This window comes from Vulpes lagopus, chromosome 17 (genome assembly GCF_018345385.1).
Source record: "Vulpes lagopus strain Blue_001 chromosome 17, ASM1834538v1, whole genome shotgun sequence".
In the NCBI taxonomy this organism is placed as follows: domain Eukaryota; kingdom Metazoa; phylum Chordata; class Mammalia; order Carnivora; family Canidae; genus Vulpes; species Vulpes lagopus.
The window spans coordinates 27,046,643-27,062,944 of record NC_054840.1 but is presented as its reverse complement, the minus strand read 5'-3'; the positions used below and the strand labels follow the sequence as shown (position 1 = coordinate 27,062,944).

Below are 16,302 nucleotides of genomic sequence, written 5' to 3'. Positions count from 1 at the left end.
TCAGGGAGATCTGTAGTCCAGACTGCCTGACTTTCAGTCCTGGCTTCATATTGGCATTAGGGCCCTTGACGAATTATGTAACATTTCTGTCACTTGTGTTGTCACCTGTAGAATATGTTGATGATAATAATACATTCCTGAGACATTTTGAAGATGAAATGAGTTCTTATTTGTAAAGTACTTGGATTGGTGCTTGGCACACAGTGAATGTTCAATACATGATAGTGATTATTATCATCAGGTCATTCTACATGATATTGGGAATGCTTAGTGGAGGAGAAACAGTGATGTGTATAAATACTGGGTGGGGGTTTCGTGTTGAGAATACGCTCTAGTTCTCACCTCTCTCTTACCTCCTCACCTCTTCAAGGGAGCCTGGAGATGGAATAACTAGATCAGGGTGATTTGGATGTCCTTGGATGTCCATTGGACAAGAGCAGGCCAATGGGGAAAGAACTCAGGATGTCGAACTCAGGATGTCAGAGTTGCCTGGAGTTTGGCCAGGCAACGAGTAGGTTTCAGGAGAGTCCAGGTGCAGACGGGTCAACATGGGGACAGTCAGGCTGCTGGCACCATGCTGCCATGGTGGGGCTGGGTTTCTCAGTGGAAACTGACAAGAGGAGGAGGCCTGGCAACCAGAAGAAACTGTAGAAGTCAAGTCTCAGACAAAGGGCTAACTTCTGAACCCCCTAAAGAACTCTGCAAGCCAATTAAAAAAGCCCCAAACCATATAAAAAGTGAGAAAGAATATGGACAGTTTGTAGAAAATAAAAGAGAAACGGCTCTTAAGGACATGAAAAACTACTCAGCCTCACCAAGAAGAAGAAAAATGCAAATTGCCACGACAGTGAAATTTCATTTTTCACCTGTCAGATTGGCAAACGTTAAAGAGTTTGATAATACTAAGAAATGGCTCTCTGCCAATTGGTACAACTTCCGTAGTAAGAAATTTGTTAATATCTGTCAAAATGTAAATGCAAATGCCTTTGACCTAGCAGTTCTACTTGTGGCAATGCATCCCACATACATATTCTCAAATGTGTGAAATGATCCATGTAAAAGATTATTAATTGAGGCATTGTTTGTAGTACCAAAGTTTTCAGGACATTCTGAAAGTCCACTAATAGGACTGGCTAAATAAATGATGATGCATGAATTTAATGAAGTGCTAACAGCTGTCAACAAGAATGAGGGAGGACTTTGTTTACAGATATGAACTTCAAGATTTCGTGTTTAATGAAAAAGAACAATGTGCAGAAAAGCATGTCTAGTGTGCTACTATTTGCTTAAAAAAGATAAAAAAAGACTATATATGTACTTCCTCTAAAATAAAATAGGTAATAATTTGCCTATTGAAAAGGGAATTGGGAATTTGGGCTGAGGGATAAGTGAGAGAGAAACTTTCCACTTTGTACTACTATACACTTTGTAAACTCTACTATAAAGTGTTTAATTTTTTTTTAGTGTTTAAATTTAAATCCTATTAATTCATTACCTATTCAATCTTTTTTAAAAATAGGAATATTGCACCCTGCTCTCTAATACAGTCATTGAATTTATTTATTTTTTTTTAATTTTTTTATTCATTTATGATAGTCACAGAGAGAGAGAGAGGGAGAGGCAGAGACACAGGCAGAGGGAGAAGCAGGCTCCATGCACCGGGAGCCCGATGCGGGATTCGATCCCGGGTCTCCAGGATCGCGCCCTGGGCCAAAGGCAGGCGCTAAACCGCTGCACCACCCAGGGATCCCCAGTCATTGAATTTAATGTGAAAAAGTGTGTTGTAAAATATTGATTAATGCAATTACCTAATCCCACACCACCCTACTCCTCCTGTTCCATTTGATACTCACCCATGTTTGAATAACTTTGATGTGCCAGGAAGATGTTGCTACAGCTCCTTACATTCCTGGTGTCCATGCTCAAGTGCTGCTAAACATTCACCTGCCCAGGGTGAAGTTCTTGTAGTGGCATGAGTGAGGCTTTGGGAAAGACATGAGCTGAGTTTGAATCCTGCCTGTATTACTCACTGGCTATGTCTTGGGGAGTTTCCTTATCTCTTTAAACCTCAGCTTTTGGTCTGTTAAAAAAAAAAAAAAAAAAAAAAAAAACCTCTTTCCTGTTGCATCATGAAGTTGATCTTGGCTCTAGGATTTCAAGTATTTAAGAATCAAATTCATTAATGACAACAGCTTTATTGTGGCACTGCATCCATGTCCCAACTGGCCTCTGTCAGAGTCACCATGGAGCTGGCCAAACTCAGCACTGTGCCTGGTTTCACTAAGGCACTCAGAAAGGACTTCAGGGCCACTATTGTCTAGGCCCTGCTATCCTGCTGTAGTTGGTCTCCCTCCTTCCCGGCTCATCCAGTTCTCCCTCTCAGGTACCCTCAGCTTGACCCTAAGAATGCCCCTCTTTTGCGTCCAAAGTCTCTGACAGCTTTTAGACACACTTGGTTATTTTCTCACGGTTGAGAGCAAAGGAGTTCCTTTAGCATGGGGGTCAGGAGGCCGGTCCGTGGTATGTGGAGCATCAGGGACCTGGTGACGATCCCACTTCTCTTGTGGGGATTTGTGCCAGGTGCACAAGGATAGGCATCTCTCTCTCCTCTCTCTCTTCTTCCAAGTCCCACTTCCTGAGGGTGAATTGCAGACCCCTCTGCTAACTCTTCAGTATGCTGTGATTTGACTAGGTGTGATTTACAATCAGATGTACATAAAATATATCTGGGTCTTGCCAGCTATTTACTTAAGCAACTGCAGGGACGACTTACCAAGTGACACCAGCAGTTCTGAGGTGGCTGTTTTACGGCCAGTGTCAGCAACGATGGAGGGTTCAGGTTTGTATGTGTTCATACACTTGAATGGGGAGAAAAATTCATATACGGTCAATTGCTTAGTTGCTATGGTGAGACAGAATGCTTTTTGAAAAAGTTTCTCTTTAAAGTCAAAGCTTAATCACTTTTAAGGCGGAGGAAAAACAGAAGGAGGAAAAAAAAAAAAAAACCCAACCCAGACTGTGGTAGGCTAGATTTCCCCCAGATATTATTGCTGCTTCTGTCTCCGCAGCCGAACATAACAGCTGGTGAGTAGAGAGAAACTGGAGAAAGATCTTTTTTGCCTTTAATCCAGTATGCTGTTTTCCTGTGCCCGTTTTACTGTAATTCTCAGCGGCCGCGGGACAAAAGCTGTTGACTGATACGTGCAATTACCTCCTCTAATATTGCTCTCAACTGTCGGCCCTGACTGACGAAAGTGGATGAGGTTTAGTTAAGGTCTGGGAAAACACTCTTTTAATAAAAGCCATTCCCATCTCTACGATCACCTCCCTCCCTCAGACCTTTTCATCTGTTTTCTGGAAAGATAAGGCCTGGTGAAGGAAAGCTAAAAAGTGCTGCTGAACTTGGACGTTCCCGACACCACTGTTTACCCCCTAAAACCTCTGGCAGCGAGTGCACGTGTGTGTGTGTGTGTGTGTGTGTGCGTGTGTGCGTGTGTGCATGTGTGCGTGCCCGCAATTTGCATTTGAAATCAGGAGAATCAGTTTGGGTCCCAGGGGAAGGTCTTTCCCAGAAAGACGAGGTGATTTTTTCTTTTCTCTTTTTATTTATTTTTATTTTTTATTTTTTTAAATTAATTTTTATTGGTGTTCAATTTACCAACATACAGAAAAACACCCAGTGCTCATCCCGTCAAGTGTCCACCTCAGTGCCCGTCACCCATTCCCCTCCAACACCCGCCCTCCTCCCCCCTTCCACCACCCCTAGTTCGTTTCCCAGAGTTAGGAGTCTTTATGTTCTGTCTCCCTTCCTGATATTTCCCAACATTTCTTCTCCCTTCCTTTATATTCCCTTTCACTATTATTTATATTCCCCAAATGAATGAGAACATACACTGCTTGTCCTTCTCCAATTGACTTACTTCACTCAGCATAATACCCTCCAGTTCCATCCACGTTGAAGCAAATGGTGGGTATTTGTCGAGGTGATTTGAAGAAGTTAAACCGGGGCTTTATTGGGTTCAGACTTTATTTGGTGTTCCGAGGCAAAAGAAAGGTCTGCGGGGGTGCTCCCCTCCAGGTCCCCTGCTGGCTGGGGAGGCCCTGGCTCCTCCAGGAGGACGCACAGCGAACCTGGGCCCAAGGAGCAGTGGGGGGGAAGCCTTTTCCTTCCCACAGATGCAGCGGGTTGGCTGCAGGTGGCCTGCGGGTGGCCTGCGGGTGGCCTGCCCCCAGAGCACCAGAATCAGCAGACTGAGGAGTCGAGCTCCTGCAGGGCGGCCCCCAGGGGGGACGGGGTGCCCCTAGCTACATGCTCCCCACCGCCTCCATCCCCCTGCCCATTCCTTGTTCAGAGGAACCCCTGGTTCACCTAGGAGGAAGGAAGACCCACCAGTGAGGACGATGCCCCACTTAGGAGCGCGGCCTGGAAGCCTCAAGTGGGAACTGAGGGAGGGTGTCCTTAGAAAGACTGAGGACTGTGCGGATTGGACCGTGTCCCCTCTTTGGAAAGTCCTGCCGCTCGCTGTGCATGCGGATCGCGGCCCCGGGCCGGTGCCTCAGGCTGGTGCGCGGGTGGCGGGTGGCTGCAGGTTGCCGGGGGGCCCAGGAGGGACTGACGGGGCAGGGGGGGGAGGGGGGGAGACAGGGGGGCTGCTCCCTCCCTTATCGGAGAAGGAGGTAGCTCTCGCCTGTGCTGGCACTCCGTTCTCATAACACGATTTGTCCTGTGATCAGGGCTACACAGTTTTAATAGTGGCAGTAGCATGGCAAGGTTATTCCTGTGCGGTTTTAATAAAGAACAAAGAGCCGTGCTGCAGAGGACGTAAAATTATCTGTGATTTTAGAACCAGGTTTTAGAACCATGTTCCTCTTTTTCAAGTATCTGCAGACTGTTTACTAAAAACCAAAAACCAAAAACCAAGAAAACACCCCCCCCCCAGAGATAAATCCACCCCTACGTGGTCCCCACCGCAACGCACTGACGTGGAGAGTCCCCATCCCGTTAACACCGTGTTTGCCTCCTGTAGGGGCTGCAGGGAATGTCAGCGAGGGGCAGGTGGGATCGGCAGTCTGACCCCGCAGACATGTATTGTGCTCCTGCTGTGTGCCAAGAGAGGAGGTGTGCAAGTGTGCCAGCGGGAGGTGGAAAGGCTCACCATCGAGGAGCCCTGGCCTGGAGGAGAGATGGGATTTCAGCCCACGGAGGCGAAATGCTGACGTGCTGCGAGGAGGTGAGTCCACAGAGGAGAGGAGGAGAGAGTTAAATGTGGCCAGGTCAAGGATGGCTTTCTGGAAGAAAGACATGCTCCAGCTTCCTACCTACGTGACTCCTTCCTTGGCACGCTTCACAGGTACTCAAAAGCCCCTGCTCTGTGTGCCAGGGAGGACACAAATTGCGTGGGAAGCAGTGTCTCCCATAGGGCACTGACAGTCCAGTGATGCAGGTGGCATGTGCACAGATAGTGGCATTACGGAGGGGCTGACAGGGCTGGCAGGACGGCACTGCCGGGCCAGGGACCAAGGAGGGGTGACCTGGCTGCAGTTCTCCCGATTACCAGGGGCTCACCTGTTTGTCCTGTGCTGATAGCCACTGGTTACATTGTGCTTTTCCTATACCAGGCCTGGCTCTGAGTATTCTGGACAGAGCAACACACGTCATCCTCACACCACCCTAAATGAGGACGTGAAGGCAGAGAGAAGTGTCTGGAAGCACAGTTGGGGCCAGGACCTGAATCTTGGCTGTCTGGCTCCCGAGTCCTTACTTGTCACCCCTCACTACGCACCTTCCAATGGAGAACAAGCTTCATTCTGGCCTTTCTTTAGGGGGAGGTGACTGAGCCCACTGTCTGATCTGGCTTCTGGGGAGAAGGCTGAAGAAACTTCCAAGGAATATTGGAGAGGGGATTTTTTTTTTTTTAAGTTGTGGACTCCTGCTCCCAACCCCCACCCTGCCACATAACAGTCACATGTGCGTTCACACCTACAACTACCCCCTTGGGTCTCAACTCTGCAACAAAATCACCAACAGCTTTAAATAAAATACAGCTGCTGAGGCCCCTTCCCGGATATACTAAATAATCATATCTGGGAGCAGACCTTGAGCATATGTTTTTTCCATTTTTTAAGAAAATTAAATGACATGCATGCCTGAAGTAAAAATTCACAAGATAGAAAAAAAAGTCAAGGGCAGCCTGGGTGGCTCAGCGGTTTAGCGCCGCTTTCAGCCCAGGGCATGATCCTGGAGACCCAGGATCGAGTCCCGTGTCGGGCTCCCTGCATGGAGCCTGCTTCTCCCTCTGCCCGTGTCTCTGCCTCTCTCTCTCTCTCTCTCTCTTTCTCTGTCTCTCATGAATAAATAAATAAATAAATATACCTCTTCCATCCAGCTGTCAGTCCTTCCTTCCAAAGGCAAACATTTCCAACAATGACTTGTGATCTATTTCCAGAAAGAAATGATCATATATACCTATTTGTTATTTTTCTCTCTTTCACTCTTTTTTTTGGCTAAGTACATTGTCCTTTATTGATGGTACATGACAAAGAAGGGCAGGGCTCTCCAAGCCCCTCATCTTCAGGGCATCTGGGATGGAAACTGTGCAGAGGTCGGGAGATTCTCATTATGTTGGGGGATGAGTTGGGGCAAGGACTTCCTAGCAGCTGAAGACCCCTCACTTCCTCTTGCTCTCACTGGAGCTGGTGGTCCAAGGGGTTCTTACTCTTTGGAGGCCATATAGACCACAAAATCTACCACCCAGTGGCTTTAGCCAAATTCATTATTGTGCTAGAAAATGAGTTTGACAAAGTGGCCATCAAGGGCAATGCAGTTCCAAGCATCGAAGGTGGAAGAGTGGGTGCCACTGATGAAGTCATAGGAGACAAGCTGGTGCTCAGCATAGGCCAGGATGCCCTTGAGGGGGGACTCAGATGCCTGCTTCACCACCTTCTTCATGTCATATTTGGCAGCTTTCTCCAGGTGGCAGGTCAGATCTATGACTGACATGTTAGAGGTGGAGACATGGAAAGCAATACCAGTGAGCTTCCTATTTAGTACAAGGATGATCTTGCCTACAGCCTTGACAGCACCAGTAGAAGCAGGGATGATGTTCTGGGTAGCCCCTTGGCCATCACACCACAGGTTTCCAAAGGGGCCATCGACAGTCTTCAGGGTGCCAGTGATGGCATGGACTATGGTCATGAGTCCCTCCATTATGCCAGAGTTGTCATGGATGACCTTGGCCAGAGGGATCAAGCATTTGGTGGCATAGGAGGCATTGCTGACACTCTTGAGAGAATTGTCATATTTCTTATGGTTCATGCCCATCACAAATATGGGGGCATCAGCAGGGCAGAGATGATGACCCTCTTAGATCTACCCTTCAAACGAGTGCCAACGTCTCCGTGGTGGTGAAGACACCAGTAGACTCCACGACATACTCAGCATTAGCATCTCCCCATGATGTTGGTGGGAACTTTCTCTTAGAAGATGGAGATGGACTTTCTATTGATGACAGGTGTCCCATTCTCAGCCTTGACTATGCCATTGATTTTGTCATGGGTGGAATCATACTGGAACATGTAGACCGTGTATTTGAGGTCAATGAAAAGGGATCACTGGTAGTGACAATATCCACTTTGCCAGAGTTAAAATTAAAAGCAGCCCTGGTGGCCAGATGCCCAATATGGCCATATCCATTCATTCTGACCTTCACCATCATGTCTTAGGGATGCAGCTGGCACTGCACAAGAAGATGCTGCTGTCTATTGAATGGGGAGGAGCACAGAGCTCCCATCTATTATTTTTTACCTTCTGTAGATGATTGTGATGAATAGTCAGGTGAGAATTTCTGACCTGGGCCCTGCTCTGTCCACCTCAGAGATGGTTCTTCTGAAGGAAAGGAGGGCAGGAAGAGGGAGGCTTAGGAAGTGGAGAGCTTTCTGAGTAGATGCAGTAGGAGAGCCAAGGGGCAGAGCCCAGCGAGAGCCTCCTCAGGGCAGCATACTGCTGTAGAGGGAAAGAGGTGACAATTCCTCTATCACACACTGGGTACTGATTGCTAAGAGAGGCACAGGGGCAAGACATAGTCAGAAGTGAATGGGGATCAATAAGAAAATGCCTTCCAGAGAAGACTTGAGTCTCAAAAATGAAAGGAAAGGGTATTTGGGGTGGAAAGAATGGGATGGGATGTGGTTGCTCATTAATCCATGTATTCCAGGTATTTTTTTCTTTGGTCCTTTGGGATGCAGTAGGTATAATTACAAGAATATTCCCTATGGTGTCAGACTGCCCTGGATCTCAGGGGTTGAATATGTAGTAGGTGTGGTGACTGTCATACAGGAGGCACTGTGGAGAGAAACACAAAGGAGACATGTCCGTATGTTCAGTCTCTGGGGACGATGGACCTCCAGAAACCCAATTGCAGTATGACAAATGTTTTCCTGATGGTGGGTAAGTGCAAGGTGTGTGGAAGGGTGTAGGATTTGAAACTCCTGGGATTTCTTTTAGGAACTGAAACAGGACCTTGATGGCCCGAGTCTTGAAATAGGTCATATGTTTTTGGTCACCATATTCTGGAAGGGGTTGAAACTGATCTGCCACATACAAATTTGGGGTTAGGTTGACTTTGGTAAGCACTTGGTTATAGTCTTGTGGTCTGTTTGCTTTCCAGAGTCTCCATGAGTCGCACGAAGACACAAGTGGTGTGCCTGCATACCTGTTTGATAGCCCTTCCTCTTCGAAATGTGGGCTAAGCCTGAGTTAGAAATCAAACGCTTAGCTGAGCTTTATTGTTTTCAGGGCTTGTACAATTGCTTTTCTATCTTCCTAATGATACATTTTCATTTTCTGAAGACAACGTGTATCTGGAAAGGATCATTATGTACTCAAATCATTTTTTTTTTGAAAAATGGATCAGAAGGAAGTTTTCATATTGTACCCCAGATTAGCCCAGATTGGGTTCCAGATTTTTTTCTGAGTAGGAAAGGACTGTAATAGGAAGCATTGTGAATCTTTTTTCTTTCTTTCTTTCTTCCTTCCTTTCTTTCTTTCTTTCTTTCTTTCTTTCTTCTTCTTTCTTCTTTCTTTCTTTCTTTCTTTCTTTCTTTCTTTCTTCTTTCTCTTTCTTTCTTTCTTTCTTTCTTTCTTTCTTTCTTTCTTTCTTCTTTCTTTCTCTCTCTCTCTCTTTCTTTCTTTTTTAAAGCTGGAGGAGCCACTTTTGACAGCCACCATTTTCTTCTTTCTTTTCCTTTTAAAATTCCTATCATGTGCCAGTGTGGTTGTCTGTGTTGTGTCTTTGCAGCAGCACTGTAAAGGAAGTATTTTGCTCTTGCCATCATTTTACAGATGAGGGAAATGAAGACATCAAAAAATTCAGTATCTTACCTAAGGTCTTGTTCTGATAAGTGGCCTGGTATTTGAACTTGGATAACTCCACTTGAAAGTCCATCTTCTCATTTTGCAGATGAGCCAACTGAAGTCCCAAGGTCACTCACTTCATTGCAGATCTTGGAGCTCAGGGCTTCTTAATTTGTGACTTTTGTATGACAAGAGAGTCATCCCTGAGGAGGGACCTGTGTCTTGGGCCTCCTCCCTTCCCAATGCATCCTGTATACAGTCACCCTACATACTGCTCCTCCCTCCCCCACCCCACAAATCTATGCTTGTTATTTTCCCAATATTGCACATGGTGGTCTCAGATTCTGTCTACCTTGGCCTCTAAGCATTTCTGGCATGGACCCCACCAAATAGAAACCCTATGGTCCCTTATAAGAACTCTAGATACATGCTCTCCTGTCTCTGTCTTTTTCACCATTTCCCACTTGCTGATCTGCCCTCTTGTCAGATCCACAGATGCAATGGCTACTTGATTTTTAGACCCATCATCATGCCATCTCCTCTATGAAGCTTGTGAGGTCTTATAGCTGTATAGGATTTGTCACTCTTGCTGAAGGATAAGGGACAGGATGGAGAAGGAAAGGGAAGGGAGAACATTGGTGGAACACAGGACAGTAGACATGGAGAAGAGTGCAACAATGGACGACCCCAAGGCTAATCGACAGCCACAAGAGTTATGGCTTGTTGAGTGCTTACTGCATCCTGGAGCAGTTAAATGCTGTCATCTCCTTAAATTCATAGCAAGTTGTCAGGCTGCTGCAGGTGGGATACCTGAAGTCTAGGTCTAGGTCTGCCTGAAGTCAAAGCTTGTGCTTTTCTTTTGCTGTCGTGTGGTCTCCAGATAACTGATTGTGGGGCAGGAAAAGAATAGAGCAATCTTCGAAATGTTAGATTAAAGGGATGAAACAAGATTGGGGTCATGGATTCAGACAATGCAGTGAGAAATGCTGGAGTTGGAAGGGTTGAGGGAGGGCCTTGGACAGAGTGGAGCTGGTTTAGGGATGTGGCCTTCGGTCCCTGCACTCTTTGTCATAAAGAGACAGCTCAGCTTCCAGTGATCATCTGGGTACTCAGGGCTGCATTTATGGCTTGTGAGTCTTGCTCTGTGTTTTAGGGCTTTAGGTTCCCAAGCTCGCTGAAGGCAGGGACTACATCTGTGCCTTTTTGGAGTAGAAACATAGTCTGTCCTCGCAAGTGGTCAACTGGGGGAGGCAGAAGGGCAAGCACCTGGGTCAGCCCAGCGTTGTAGGGAGGCTTCACAAAGACATGAGATGTCCAGGCAGAGAAGGGACACTGGAAGGAACAGGGTGAGAGGAACTCAAGGCAAAGGGCAGGGTATGTGTACAGGGAAGAAAGCCCAGAAAGGCCTGGCAGTAGAGTTTAGGGATGTGCCCAGAGTGAGTCAGGAGCAACTAATGGGAGCAAATAAGGCTGGAGAGGCAGCTGGAGGCTGGGCCTAGATGTAAAAGTGGCCTCCTCAATATCCCCCACCCCTGTCCTGGCCCCCCCTCACCCGCCCTGGCCTCCTATGTATCCAACACCTCCCCCTCCAAGAGTACGCTCAACTCCCTATCATTTGACATATCACCTTATTGCTGAGCCTCGTATAGGCCCGGGGGACCCTTCCTACTCCTCTAGGAAACTCTACTCATCTTTCAAGGCATTTTAGACATGTGTCCTGTGAGGCCTGCATCAGCACCCAACTGTCGGAATTCAACTGTCTCCTTGCAAGTGTCTTTTCTACCTCTCTGTTCTAGCACTTGTCACGCTGTTTTGTCAGTCTTCCTTAGTATTGTGGAAGCTACTTCGCGGGAGGAATTTTGTCTTCTCTTTGCATCCCTGATGCTAGCACATAGTAGGTACTCGGCACATTTTGATCATGGAATGATTTTGGACTAACATTAGTGTTTTTCAGGTAGGCAGGGTATGTGGTCAGTGGGGAACCCCACCTCCAGGAACAGGAGAGGGAAATTTCCTTCTTTGCCCTGTGAAGGTTAGTGAGGGGCTGCTCATTGTTAAGGCAGGCCAGCGTCCTGCTCACCCTGACCCCCTTTGGCCTCTGGTACCTAGCAGGTCAGGTAATTTCTCTGCATTTTTCTCCTTTGTTGCTTTTTTTCCCCCTTTCCTTTTCCTGCGATGAATAACAGCCCCTCAGGAGTTCGATTATATTGCACCATGAATAAGATATCTGAATTACGCTATTTAAATGAGTCATCCCACCCCTAGTGTAATTGTTCACCCCCTGTCACACTCAACGTGATCTACATTTCCAAGAGAGTGCTTTGGGCTAGAATAGGGAATTGCTGAAACTGTAGGTTCCAGTTTTCAGCGGCTTAAGCTTGTGCGTTGCAGGGTGTGTTTTTTGTTTCACATCTGGGCTGATGTGGACTCAGCAGAGCTACCAGTACAAGCTGCATACATTTACAGAAAGAAGTTGGCTAGAATTTCCAGATGTCTGTCTGTCTGTCTGTGGTGTGCATAGAGGGGACAGAAAAAGATGGTGGAGTATAATCTGGTATGGATGATGGTCTCTGACCCTGGCAAAGCAGTGCCCGACCTCCAGGAAAGCTTAAGCTGAATGGATTCTGATTTTGGACTTGTGGTCTGAAATCTCCTTATTCCACATTTCCTTTTATAAGAGTTTTGGTCACTAAAAAATTAGCCTGCATTGGTGTTTTTAAGATGGGTGGATTGCTAGGGCGACCCTGTCACCTGTTTAGCAGTTCTTCATCTTGGAGCTCAGCTATAGGATAGGGTTCGCACACTTCCCAAATGGAGCAGGCACATTTCCCTTCGTTTTTCTTTTCTTTTCATGAAGTGAACCTGATTGGCCGTCAGGCTGTGAGACATAACTCACTCTAAAACCACCTCTCAAAGTTCATGAAGGTCTCAGGAACTGGTGGTTATGTTGTCTCAGACATTTCAATTACTCAGACTCTGAATTTGAGTCCTGGGCCATTGGGCAAGGCCCGCGCTGAGATAAAAAAGAATTACACTTTCCAAATTAAGAGCGGACAGTTTTCCTAAAATGAGAAAGTGGGGTGTTACATTCATTCAGCAGATGTTGATTGTGGGCCCATGAATCAGAAATATGTTCAGGGGCTGGTAATACAAGAGAAACAGGCTCTTGAGGCCCCTGCCCTCAAGAAGTTCACAGTCTAGTGTGGTTGACGGGCATGCAAATGGTAGCAACATAATGGAGGCATGTATGAAATGCTGTTGGAAATTAGGACAGCAGAGTCTGCCTGAGGAGGTTAGGCAAAGTTTTAAAAACGGTGATCTACTTTTGGTGGAACTTGAAGGATGAGTAGTGGTATTTACCGGGGTAGACAATTTGGAGGAGGAGTATTCTAGACAAAGGCTAGGGTGGCTAGAGCCTTGTGTACCGTGAAGGAGATGAGGCGATTAGAACATGAGAGGCCTTGTATGCCAAAAAACATACACTGCTTTTACACTGTAGATGTATTAGCATGTGTTCATCGGCAAGAACCGAAACCTCCAACACTACTGGCTTAAGGCAGAGAGATTCCAAGATGGCTGAATTCAGTGGCTCAACTCTGTCATTAAGGACCTAGGCTCTTTCCACTTTAATGCTCTGCCATTCTTGGCATGGTTTATCCTCAGACTGGCTCTTCTCATCACAAGATGACCAAAGAGGGGAGAGGTTTGTTTGTTTTCTGACTTGATGTGTGTCTTTTTAACCAGGAAGGACAACTTTTCTTAGGAAGCATCCCCCTCACCGCCCCCTGTCAAAGTCATCCTCGTGCCTCAGTGGCCAACACATGCCCAGCCCTAAACCATTCACTGGCAAGGGGAATGCAACCACCATGACTGGCTCAGACGAATCTGGACTCGGCCCTTGGATGGGACAGACCTACTTCTTCTGAAGTACGTGGCCAGGCAGGGGATACTGGAACAAAATTGGGCTTCTGATAGAAAGTAGGGAAACGGGACAAATGGCTGCTGAGTGGGCAACCAGTGTTTGCTACAGTAAGTGATGAGAGACTTACAGATCACTGAGCAGGAGTTGACATGGTCAGCTTTTCATATTTAAAAGAATCACCCTGTCATTAGTGTTCAACTTAGTTGTATAGATAGAAAACAGAACAAATGGAACAGTCTTATGAGATATCTAATTATTTATCCACATATGTATGGAACTGGAGTTAAAATTTTCCTTAAGCCATTTTCTCTACTTAGGGATGGGAAGGGGTTAAGAGGTGCGAGATGACTAAGGCAGAGAGGAGTCATTCCATTCTGGATTTGCCAAGCAATCCTTTCTGACATGTTGGGAGGCCTGAGAACTCTCTTAAGTCCAGATGATCATGTGGTCCACTCAGAAGGGCCATTGTAATCCTAGAACCCTGGCCTGTTGGAGCTGGAAGTGACCTCAAAGTGATCTAGCTCAAGACCTTCATTTTAAAAATGAGGAAACTGGGACCAGACAGTGAAGTGACTTGTTCAGTTTCTATGTCTGGTGCACGGCTGAACCACACCCGCAGACTCTTAACTCCAGCGCCGCACTCTGCAATGGGTTCTTAGGCCATCTTTTATGGAGGCTTATGTGTGCGTTCAGGAGTGTTGGAAAGAAGCAGGCCTTCTTCCTATGTTTCTATTCTTGACAACTACTCTCTTGGATTTTTCTATTTTAAATGATGCTTTAGTGTTTTTATAAAAATGCAAACAACACTCATAGGTATGGTGAAGTTCTCTTTATTATTCATGTATGATAGGATCTTTTTTTTTAAGATTTTATTTATTTATTCATGAGAGAGAGAGAGAGAGAGAGAGGCAGAGACACAAGCAGAGGGAGAAGCAGGCTCCATGCAAGGAGCATGACGAGGGACTCTATCCCGGGTCTCCAGGATCAGGCCCTGGGCTGAAGGTGGCGCTAAACCGCTGAGCCACCCGGGCTGCCCTTTGTTGGATCTTAATATGAATATGTCTCTCCAATTTTTTCTTTTTAAAAAAAATTTAGTTAAATTCAGTTAATTAACATACACTGTATTGTTGGTTTCACAGGGAGAGGTCAGTGATTCCTCAGTCTTCTATAACACCCAGTGCTCATTACATCACTCAGTTACCCCATCCCCCCACCTGCCTCGCCTCCAGCAACCCTCAGTTTGTTTCTTGTTTCCTGTGATTAAGAGTCTCTTATGGTTTGTCTCCCTCTCTCATTTCATCTTGTTTTATTTTTCCCCTCCCTTCCCCTGCGCTCTTCTGCTTTGTTTCTTAAATTTCACATTTGAGTGAGATCATATGATAATTGTCTTTCTCCGATTGACTTATTTCACTCAGCATAATAATAGCCTCTAGTTCCATCTGCCTGATGTTGCCTTTGAGGCAGTTCTAACGGGCCATGAGGATGATACCTTCCAGGCACTGGGAACCTGAGAGAGGGGAGGAGGCAGGGAGAAGCAGCAGCAGGATGTGGAGGGGGAGACTCGAGGGCTTATGACTTTGTCGGGACTTTTCCTGGGACACTAAAGTCAAGAATGGCACTAAGATCCCCGGCAACACAGACATTACTGAGTGCCATTGCTGTGCTAGTGGGAGGCGGAATCTCTGGCCCATTGCTTGGCTCCAACCTCTAGTCATGGTGCCTGATTACACTCTGTCTCCACTCTTCCCTTTGACTTTCAGCGTGTATGTGCCATTTCCCCTAGAATGCACATACTTCTTGGCTACCATTTTTACCCAGAAGTTTCTGGAAACTCACACTTGTAGGCAGAGCAGTACTTTGAACAGCAGGTGCCAAGAAGGAAAAAAAAAAAAAAAAGAAAGTAAAAACTAGAAATAGTTTGAATAGTAGAAATTCAAGATTTCCCAACAAAATGCTGTGTGCAAATCACCAAGCTTAACTAAAGGCTGATGAATCCATTTTTTTCAACTTTGCTTTTGAAAGTAATTCTAAAGTGTATTGGTTTATCTTTCTGGTCATTTGTCAAATATAAAAGTGTTAGTTTTAGATGAAGGAGGTGGATCAAGATTAGGCTGAAGCTGTATAGATCAGGGCATCTTTGGATCCCACTTCTGTAAAAAAAAAAAAAAAAGATGAAGAGAAAAATAAAAGTGTGTGTGTGTGTGTAAAAGCTGATTTAAACCTAGGGGAAAAAAAACCCTGGGGGAATATATAGGAGAATATATGAAGTTGTTAACCTGGGTTATGAAATGTAAGAGAAAAAAGGATCTGTAAAAGCATGTGTATGATATGATATGAATTGATATTTATATCAATTTCTCTTTATGTGTGGATATATATATACAAAAAATTGGGTAAAATAATTTTAAAAAGTGACCTGGGTAATCAGAAACCAAGTGACTGTAGTCTTCTTGTACATCTAAAATGATAAAATGCTCCTGGTGTGTGGTGGGCCTCAAACTTGAAATTTTATAATTCTCTAAATCGAAGGTGCTAAAATGGCTGGGAATGCTGATTTACATTTTGTAAATAGTTTGATTTACATTTTGTTCTATTTTCATCTACTGGTTATGTAGTTTTTCATCATCTCATTTTATTTTCACCATCTTTGTATTAGTAAAGGCTATATTATAATAAAAATATGAATTATGCATAATTATATACACAGTTATATGTAAGTTTATTTCAAAATTGTGTAGTCTGTTCTACAGTGTGAATTTGGTCCATCATAAAAAATCCTCTAGTATTTTTATTATGTCCTGATTGAAAGGAACCCCTCAAAGTATTTTGGAGAGAACCTTGAACAAGCTGGTATCATTTGACATTTTTAATTGAGCTCTTGTGAACCCCTTTCAAAAATGTGTCTAATGAACTGTAACTGCCTTTGGGGTCACCTGGGACATTCATTTGGAGCTTTAAGTGTGGAGAGGCTAGAGGCAATCCTCCCCTTCCCTCCAAGCCAAGATCTCCACTCCCTCCTAGCACACAC

The 16,302-nt window shown here is 45.4% G+C and overlaps 1 protein-coding gene across 1 annotated transcript; it reads right to left on the bottom strand.

Moving 5' to 3' along the window:
• Nucleotides 1-6,781: 6,781 nt before the first annotated feature.
• On the bottom strand, nt 6,782-9,443 carry LOC121477393 (glyceraldehyde-3-phosphate dehydrogenase-like). The gene is made up of 2 exons (XM_041731652.1): nt 9,380-9,443; nt 6,782-7,362 (listed from the first exon to the last, which is right to left on the bottom strand). The coding sequence occupies exons 1-2, from the start codon at nt 9,441-9,443 to the stop codon at nt 6,782-6,784; spliced, it is 645 nt and encodes a 214-aa protein (XP_041587586.1).
• Nucleotides 9,444-16,302: the final 6,859 nt, after the last annotated feature.

What these genes read in the sequence shown, in the direction of transcription:
- LOC121477393 (XM_041731652.1), bottom strand. Translation starts at nt 9,443, where the DNA reads ATGGACTTTCAAGTGGAGTTATCCAAGTTCAAATACCAGGCCACTTAT. An exon ending in TTATCAGAACAAGACCTTAG is followed by an intron (nt 7,363 to 9,379) that starts GTAAGATACTGA and finishes GGTAGATCTAAG; the next exon opens with AGGGTCATCATCTCTGCCCT.